The following is a 10,119-nucleotide window of genomic DNA, read 5'->3' as shown; positions in this document are numbered from 1 at the left end:
TTGCAGATTCCTTCTTTCTTATTAATCGCCTTACGGAACGTTTTGGCGACTTCACTGCTCTTCAGCCCGTGGACAATCTACCGGACCAAGAATCGGCAGCACAGGGTCAGAAAGTAAGATAAAAGCTCGATTCTATTTCATCTCTGTCTCTCCGCACTGTCAATAAAGCATCAACAATGCCCCAAAGAAACTGTTAAAAAATAAAAAATAAAATCTTCAAAATTTGGTTTTGAAATGTGATAATCAAAGAACATACAAGATTGATTTGACACTAATCCCGTGTGAGATTAAAATGCATCAAAACTGCAAATCTGTCTGTCTGTCTGTCTGTCTGTCTGTCTGTCTGTCTGTCTGTCTGTCTGTCTGTCTGTCTGTCTCTCAGACCTTTGAACTAGTTTACACATGTGTGCCTTTGACTCATTGAAATCACACACACACACACACACACACACACACACACACACACACACACACACACACCCGAGGACAATCTATCGGACGAAAAAATAATATTTTATATTATATTATATCAAATTATACACTTTAAAGGTGCTCCGAGGAACTTCCAGTGTGTGTTAATTCTAGCGCCCCCCTTTGGACTAAAAGCGGTAGTGTTTTTACTACGCCAGCTGTTGTTCCTGGGTGAGCGTATACCCATGACAAAGGCATTAAGAAAAACTATATAAAAATAGCATTCTTTGCACTGATGGTTTCATGTAATTTATGATCATCAGAGGAAAAATTAGACTGTTTCAGAAATATTTAAAAGTTCCTTGTAGCTACTTTAAACCTGCAGTGTGTAGAATTTTGGGTTTTATTTCCCAGCAGATTTTGTAGAAAGTAATTATAATATCCAGAAGTACATTTAATTTAGTGCATAATAGCTGAATTTTTTTTTTATTATTATTTTTTCCCTTAGAAAGGGTCTCATATATGTCAATATTTCTGCATATTTTGGACCAAGGCCTAGTGCCGCCATCTTGAAAGTGTCATAGTTGGAATGTCATCAGGTACATTGTTTAAAATTTAGAATTGTTCTTGTCCTTGAAGGCCACTGTAGCTTCTGTTATTATTCTAAAGGGTTGGGGTTACCCAGGGAGCGTTGCATTCTAGAACTTTGTAGAACTTTCTTGATGATGTCATATTACACGCTGCACCTTTAAACAGACACACACACACACACACGCACGCACCCACACACACACACACACACCCACACACACACACACACACAGACACACACACACACACACACGCACGCACCCATACACACACACACACACGAACACACACACACACACACACAGACACACACACACACACACACACACACACACACACACACACACACACACACACACACACACACACCTCGGTGAACTCGGTGAAGGTCAGCTGTTGACTGTTCTTGGTCAGCTCCTGGACGATCTCGCGGACGCGGTAACCAGGCAACGGGAGGTTGGCCGCGCGGAACAACTGGTTCAGCTCGTCCTTACTGATGAAACCGTTATGATCGATATCTGGAAGAGAGGGGGGGAGAGGGGGTTAGTGTGTGTGTGTGTGTGTGTGGGGGGGTAGGGGCGTGTGTGTGTGGGGTGGGGGGGGTTAGTGTGTGTGTGTGGGTGTGTGTGGGGGGGAGGTTAGTGTGGGGGGAGGGGAGGGAGGGTTAGGTTGTGTGGGGGGGAGGGGAGGCGTGTGTGTGTGTGTGTGTGGGTGGGGGGCGGGTGTGTGGGTGTGTGTGGGGGGGAGGTTAGTGTGGGGGGAGGGGAGGGGGGGTTAGGGTGTGTGGGGGGGAGGGGGGGGGCGTGTGTGTGTGTGTGTGTGGGGGGGGGGGGAGGGGCGTGTGTGTGTGTGTGTGTGTGGAGGGGGGGATGTGTGTGTGTGTGTGTGTGTGTGTGTGTGTGTGTGTGTGTGTGTGTGTGTGTGTGCAGAGGTAGGTCATATAAGATTGTTTAGTAATAGTAGGGTGAAGGCCTCTTTGTGGTCAGATCTTTGAAAGAGGCAAAGTATAGCCTCAAGGGTTTTCACTATCTCTTAAATGTAATTTCTAAAACCGCTTTTGCCATTTTTAGACATTTTAATTCAAAGATGTTTGTGTGTATATGTCAGACAGACAGACAGACAGACAGACAGACAGACAGACAGACAGACAGACAGACAGACAGACAGACAAGACAGACAGACAGACAGACAGACAGACAGACAGACAGACAGACAGACAGACAGACAGACAGACTATTTCATCATCCTCTCACCGATCTTGTTGAAAGCTTCTCTGAGTTCCTCCTGTTCCTCCGCGGAGATCTGAGAGCTGGACGCCATGTTGGAACCTGGAACTGAAACAGAATAAAAATAAACAAATTAACATAACATACGGTAGCCTATGTCTGTCTGTCTGTCTGTCTGTCTGTCTGTCTGTCTGTCTGTCTGTCTGTCTGTCTGTCTGTCTGTCTGTCTGTCTGTCTGTCTGTCTGTCTGTCTGTCTGTCTAAGAATGAATTTTGTTTCTGTGATCGAAATGTCTCACTTTAACTTTTATATTTTTCTCTTTGTATTTGTGAACTAACAATAGCAATAAACCTTTCCTGATGCTCATTAATCAGCTGTTGAATTTACCACCTGTATTCTCACCACTACACCACAAGCGCCATTTCGTTTGTCAAGGAACCACATCACTTCACTCACTATTGTGGTCAATTCCACTCTGCACGGCCAAAGAACTATTTTATTTTATTTTATTTTATTTTATTTTATTTTATTTTATTTTATTTTATTTTATTTTATTTTATTTTATTTTATTTTATTTTATTTTATTTTATTTTATTTTATTTTATTTTATTTTATTTTATTTTATTTTATTTTATTTTATTTTATTTTATTTTATTTTATTTATTTATTTTTAATTTATTTTTTATTTTTAATTTTTTATTATTATTATTATTTTTTTTTTTATTAGTTTTTTTTAGTTTTTTAGTTTTTTTTTTTAATTTATTTTTTGTTGCTGTTAAATTTTGTTTTGTCTGTTTTGTGAAAAAGCAGAAAAGTTGCAGAAGAGGAAGAAGTGTCGATCACATGACAAACTTTATATTTTGGTCTGCGATGATTCACTGGGTTGCACATCCTTATTTGGCAGCTTAACACACACACACACACACACACACACACGCACACACACACACACACACACACACACGCACACACACAGAGAACGTACCAAAAATGACAGACTTCAACCTTTATGACGAATGACTCATTTTCCTGACCCACTGGAAGAAGCCATGTCTGCAGGCTGTGGCTAACGTGACATGTAGCCTATTACGTGCTAACGTTTGTAGAAATAGTTTTTTAAGGTTCCAAACTTAGCAAGCCACAAGCTAAGTGGAAGATTGATCAGAAAAAGACACTATTTACGCCTAAAATGCACGTAAATGCCACTTGACAATGGAGGCCATGCACCTATAGACTCTCCCTGCGTTCATTTTTCATTTTCCTTTATTTAACCTCGAAAGATCAATTGAGGGGTGACCCTCTTTTACAATGACGTCGAGTTTGTACATATACACAATATACAATGAGAATACATAACAAGTTTACACACACACACACACACACAGACAACAACAATTTAAAACATTCAGATCAATTGAATGAGAGACATAATAGCCTAATTAAAACAGTTACAAGTGTAGAGGGCCTGATTCAAAATAATAATTTTAAATTGGTTAACAGTTATGAGTGTATTTATTTTAATTGTATGTTGTAGGCTGTTCCAGGAGTCAGGGGCACTATGGCTAAAAGCGGTTTTACCAAGCTCAGACCGGGCATAGGGGACATATAACATGAGCATGTCAGTTGAGCGGGTTTGATAAAGCCCATCTGAAATAAGCAGCATTTCTGTCAAATATAGTGGTAGCTTTCCAGTCAGAGCTTTATATATAAAAATATGCCAATGTGCATCACGTCTCTCCTTAAGGGAGGACCACCCAACCTTTTCATATAAAACACAATGGTGTGTATCATAAGCATCTCCTGTAATGAATCTCAAAGCAGAGTGAAATACAGAGTCTAGGAGTTTAAGGCATGAACGAGATGCATGCCGATAAACCACATCACCGTAATCAAGGACAGACATAAAAACTGCCTCAATAATCCTTTTCCTACTGAACAACGGGAAGGTGGCTTTATTCCTATAAAAATATCCAATCTTTTGTCGCAGACGACAGACAAGATTTTTTATGTGAAATGTAAAAGAGAGTTTTTCATCTATCCAGATGCCAAGATATTTATATTCAGTGACTCTTTCAATATGAGATCCATTATTTGTGTGAATAATAAGATCATTAAAATGTGTAATTCTTGCTCTGGAAAAGCACATATATTTTGTTTTTTCTATATTAAGGACAAGCCTGAGATCCACTAGACAGTTCTGCAGGGTGTTAAAAGAGCTCTGTAGGTTCTGAACAGATTGTTGCACTGAATCAGAAATGCAATACAGTACAGTGTCGTCAGCATACAAATGGGCATGGCAGTTTTGTAGTGATGAAACAATGTTATTGATGTAAATTGTGAATAGGACTGGACCTAAAATTGAGCCCTGCGGAACACCATTTGTAACTGTTAAAAACTCAGTTTGGTAGCTTCCCAGCTTAACTGACTGCTGTCTATCAGAGAGATAGTCCCTAAACCAGCTACATGTAGAATAATCAAAACCAATTTCATGCAGCCTCTCTAAAAGCAAATGGTGATCTAAAGTATCAAAAGCTTTTGACAGATCAACAAAAAGTGCTGCACAGTGCATTTTTTTATCGATAGCTGTAACAATGTTGTCTAAGACCAAAGTGACAGCAGATATAGTACTGTGGCCTGCCCTAAAACCAGATTGAAATGGACTCAAAATGGAAGCACTGGATAAAAAGGATTTCAACTGAGTATTAATGACTGATTCTAGAATTTTTGCCAGGCATGGGAGTTTGGAAATTGGCCTGTAATTGTTAAGATCACTTTTGTCACCCCCTTTATGTAATGGAATGACGTGAGCTTTTTTCCAGACTTTAGGAACAATACCAGAAGAGATGGAAAGATTAAAAATATGGGTTATTTGTTTTGATATGATAAGTGCAGAGAGATTTATTGAAAATGGGTCCAAATTGTCCTCTCCCATGTACTTCCTGGGGTTGATGGCAAGAAGCGCATCTACAACAATACTTGTTGGGACTTGAACAAGGCTGAAAAGAGGAGTTTTAGAGACAGGTGGTATGCTATTTTTATTTCTCGTGGTGGTAGGCGTAGAAGGCGTAGATACTCCATTGTGAAAGAGTTTACCAGCAGCTATAAAGTGTTTATTGAAAGCTAAACCAATTTCTTTCTGATCATTTAAAATATGATCATTTATTTTTAACTGACTGGGAACAGTGCTAGAATTGTTTTTGTTATAATTCACAGCCTTCCAAAATAGTGCAGGGTTGGAGTAGCAGTTTGAAATTAGTTCGAGGTAGTAGTCTGATTTAGCTTTCCTAACCATGGATATGCACCTATTTCTGATTTGTCTGAAAGCAGTCCACTTGGAGTTTTCACCAGAGCGTCTAGCTAGGGACCATGCTTTATTTCTCTCTGCAAATATATCGGACAATTCATTTGTGAACCAGGGGTTTGATCTATTTTTTACTCTGTGCTTTTTAAGGGGTGCATGCTTGTTCAAAATGGAGGAGAAAGTATTGGTGAAAAATTCTAAGGCCAATTCCACATCAGATATTTCACTTGTGAGATGAATGTCACTTTGATAGAGTTCATTTAAAAATGCTTGCTCGTTAAAACCTTTAAAATTACGCTTAATGATGATTTTGGGTTGAGATTTTTTAAGATGAATACTTCTGATACAGGCCACCGGGCAGTGATCACTGATTCCAAGCTCAAAGACACCAGCAGAAACTATTTTATTGCTTTGATTTGATAATATTAAATCGATCAAAGTTGATTTTGCTGGGTTTTTTAGATTTGGTCTTGTGGGCTCAGTTATTATTTGTGTAAGATTTAGGTTGCTACATATTTCTTTAAAAGGTTCAGAGGCACCAGAAAGCCAGTCAATGTTAAAATCACCCATCATAATGACCTCTCTATTTACATATGGAGAGATTAAATGTGCTAGCTCACAGTTCCAAATCACATACTCTTTTTTTTTTACTACACTACATACTAAAGTACAGAAGAGTTTTAGTCTTTTTACTACACTACATACTAAAGTACAGAAGAGTTTTAGAGCCACAGACAGGAGAGAGAGAAAAAATCAGATAAGGAAGATTTTTTTTCAGTTTGTCGAGAAATGCTATTGGAGTTAGTGGGGCCTTTATGTATTTTCAGCATACTACAATTGACGTGCATGTATTGGGACATCCTAAATCTTTTTCCGGCATACTAAACAGTAGGGAAGTATGGGGATTGGAACGCAGGGTCTACAAACAGGCATTTTGTTAGCTCACTTTTTTTTTTTACATACCAGAGCCTAGGCTGTAGTAACACTGGGTTTCTTTTCAGCGCAAAGTTTAGTTTTTTCAAAGTAGCCTCACTGACATTGTGTATAAAGGTTCAGGAAAAGAGGAACTAACTGGAATGTGTATCCTACGCTCACGTCCATATTGATAAATGCCGAGGTTTGCGTGGAAATGTGCGTACACCCACTTTTCTGGTCTACGCACGGTTGATAAATGAGGGCCAGAGAGAGGGAGGGAGGGAGGGAGAGAGAGAGAGAGAGAGGGAAGGAGAGAGAGAGAGAGAGAGGGAGGGAGGGAGGTAGGGAGAGAGAGAGAGAGAGAGGGAGGGAGAGAGAGAGAGAGGTTGATAAATGAGGGCCACTGTGTGTAATGTTGCAGGAAAAGGGGAACTCACTGCAGTACTAAATGCACTTTCAACCACTGAACTAACTTCCATATTCCAGTGTCACGTGGATCAGAATCTGATTTCACGCCCCATGAAAATATATTAGTTATCAGTTTTATTTGTATAGCCCAAAATCACAAACACATTTGCCTCAGTGGGCTTTACATTCCATACAATATGATACAATATGATACAATATGACACCCTGCCCTTACGCCCTTAGCTCGGCTGAGAAAAAACTCCCAGTAAAAACCCTTTACCGGGAATAAAAAAAATTGAAGAAATCTCAGGGAGAGTCGACAGAGTAAGGGATCCCTCTCCCAGGACGGACATGCTGCAATAGATGTCATAAGTAGAGAAAATCACAAAGGAATTTGATCATTGACCAGGTGATTACATGGTAATACTAAAGTAAAGTGTGAATAGTGTGGATGCAGGAAGACTTACGATAAATGAACCGTTTGTTTAGTGAGTATATTGTTGATATAATTTTAATTATAATGAATATATGAAAATGATAATATGTTAATTAAAGCAACTGCCTAACATTCAAAAACCCCAAAACATCTGTCAGTCACGGGCCCTTAGAACCATCCTGACTAGTCATACACATCTGCACATCTCTGCAACTTAATGTCTGAGGAAATATGCAACACCATCTCGGTTTCTGTTCACACTCGCTGCCTGTGTGTGTGTGTGTGTGTGTGTGTGTGTGTGTGTGTGTTTGTGTGTGTCTCTCGCTCTCTGCTTGCATGCGTGTGTGTGTTACTGCCTATGTGTGTGTCTGTGTGTGAGTTAGTGTGTGTGTGTTTCTCTGTGTTTTTCTGTATGTGTGTGTATATGTGCACGTGTGTGTGTGTGTGTGTGTGTGTGTGTGTGTCTTTCTCTCTCTCTCTGTATGCATGTATGTCTCTCTGCATAAGTGTGTGTGTGTGTGTGTGTGTGTGTGTGTGAGTGTCTCTCTCTTTGTGTGTGTGTGTCTGTGTGTGTCTGTGTGTGGGGGAAGGTTTGTTCGTTTTTTGACTTTTCGTTTTGTGTTGCAGTTGAGCAAAACCACAAACTTCCTCTCCAGTTTGCTTCAGTGGTTTAACTTCTCCTTTGCACACACACACACACACACACACACACACACACACACACACACACATACACACACACACACACACACACGTTTGTCAAATGATTTCTGTAAAACGTGCATCAGATTAAAGAACCTAAGCTATCAACAATAATGTCTAAAACTGTTTTCGGTTGTTGCAAATTGTTCTAAATTGTTTAAAGTTAAATTTAAAGTTGACAATGTAACGTGCAAGAAAAAAAAAAACCCTGGCCTGCTGTGTGTGTACGTGTGGGGTGTGGGTCATGTGAATGGTGCATACAGATTTAGTAAGTACATTTTATATTATTCTATTGTTTTTCCTTTATTTTATTTTATACTTACTGAAGATTTATTTTTTATTCATTTATTTTACTTTATTTTGTAAACAATTATAAAAAGTAAGAGGGGGTAGGACCAGAAAAGTTTTTTTTAACTTCTTCCCTTTTGAACATGAACTATATTATTTGAGTTATGTATTTGTTGTTTAGGATCCCATTTGTTTTTTTTTTAAATTTATTATTCTCCTTTTTTTATTGCTCAATTGTTTTATTTATGTTTGTATTATTATTTTTTTAACCATGTTCAATAAAGACTAATAAAAAAAATAAAATAAAAAAAGAGTAAATTTCGAATAATTTTTCAGTATTTTCTAAATAAATGTTCAACTTATTCAAGTATTCCGAAGATTTAAATATGTATTTTGTAGAAAAATCCGTTGTTGAGTTTGAGATTTTATAATTGTCCTATCTGTAACATAGGAGGGTGTTCATATAACGTGTATTGGCAATCACCTATTAAAGCTATTGAAGAAACACACGCGTGGATTTTTCTATAAAACTGTTAATATAATATAGAATATGCACTAAAATCTATTATAAAGAGGTGTGTCTTGTCCGGTGTCACTGGCTGAAAGAAAATTAATAATTATTTTTTTTATTAAATTATTTGTTAAAATTTAAGTCCTACACATTAGCAATTGAAAAAAAGTGTGCTACAAACTCCTAATTTAGCTGAATTTTATGATTTAAAATTTCAACAATATGGGCAAGTCACTATTAAGGTATTTAAACAATTAGTCAGTATTTTATGGACGCTCCCTTAGTAAATCTGGCCGATATGGAGATTAAGAAAAATCCAGTATTTTCCAGTAATATGTTCAGATATCAAGCACATTTCGAAACTTGAAAATAATAATAAATAATATATATTTTTAATAATAATAATAGTTAAAATCGATCATTTTCCAAACTTTACAGACTCTGTTCCAACCCTCTCATGTGCAATAGCCTCATTGATGCAACACCACAGTATTAGCACAAACCCTAGACTCACTATCCATCACTTTCTGCCGTCAAATTCTTCACAAAAACAATAAAAAATGTATCAGGAAAAAAGTAAAATTCTTACAAACATTGAATATATATAGAATTATCCATCAATTATCTAAAAAATCCACTTGCTATGTGTGTAGTTACCTTAAAGGTGAAGTTATCTGTCTGTCTGTATTCTACACCACAGTTTTAACACACACCTTACACCCACTTTTTTCAATTTTCTGGGGTCAGATTTACACAAAAACAATAAAAAATTTATCTTAAAAAACCTTTTTTTTTCAAAGAAACAAATAATTTATATAAATAATCAAATATAGCATCTAAAAATCCGCTTTGTACGTGTATAAATACCTTAGGAGTGAGTAGAACTGTCCGTCTTGTGTGCTGTGCGTCTCACTGCTTACTCAGACAGCAGAGTGAGTGACAGCTAACCTATGAGGAAGGAAGTGACATGCTCAGCTTCAGAAACAGGAATCAGAAGCGTTTTGTCTTTATAAGGCAATGCACCTCACAGGGCACGAGCTAGGGACCAGATTTTAGGTTTCTGTATTATTAACCATGTTAAACTAACTAGACGTCATTGTAAATGAGGGTCACATTTTTAAGAGTCAGCTTAAGACGCACTTGTTCAGACAGGCCTTCTAGATCCATGTCTATGTACTCTGTATTATATTGTATAGTATTATATTGTACGTTCTTAGGAAACTCTTCTTTGTAACAGACTCTGTATATGTGTCGTTTTATTGTATTTTATTGTGTTTTTTTAATGTGAAGCGCTTTGTGACCCTGGTCTGCGAGAGGCGCTATATAAATA

The 10,119-nt window shown here is 37.8% G+C and overlaps 1 protein-coding gene across 2 annotated transcripts in view; it reads right to left on the bottom strand.

Moving 5' to 3' along the window:
* Positions 1-9,722, bottom strand: part of LOC307270486 (plastin-2) — a 23,919-nt gene extending 14,197 nt beyond the window's left edge. For both annotated transcript variants that reach the window (XM_080054369.1, XM_080054370.1), the window contains exons 1-4: positions 9,657-9,722; positions 2,256-2,336; positions 1,372-1,520; positions 1-77 (exon numbers count right to left, since the gene is read on the bottom strand). The exon at positions 1-77 is cut by the window's left edge and continues 47 nt beyond it. In XM_080054369.1, the coding sequence (XP_079910495.1) occupies positions 1-77; positions 1,372-1,520; positions 2,256-2,322 (293 nt within the window). In that variant the 5' untranslated portion in view covers positions 2,323-2,336; positions 9,657-9,722. The remainder of the gene's footprint in view (positions 78-1,371; positions 1,521-2,255; positions 2,337-9,656) is intronic.
* Positions 9,723-10,119: the final 397 nt, after the last annotated feature.

Source organism: Ammodytes marinus (assembly GCF_949987685.1).
Source record: "Ammodytes marinus genome assembly, contig: scaffold_160, whole genome shotgun sequence".
NCBI lineage: Eukaryota > Metazoa > Chordata > Actinopteri > Uranoscopiformes > Ammodytidae > Ammodytes > Ammodytes marinus.
Note: the sequence above shows the minus strand (reverse complement) of the source record. Positions and strands in the feature narration are given on the sequence as shown.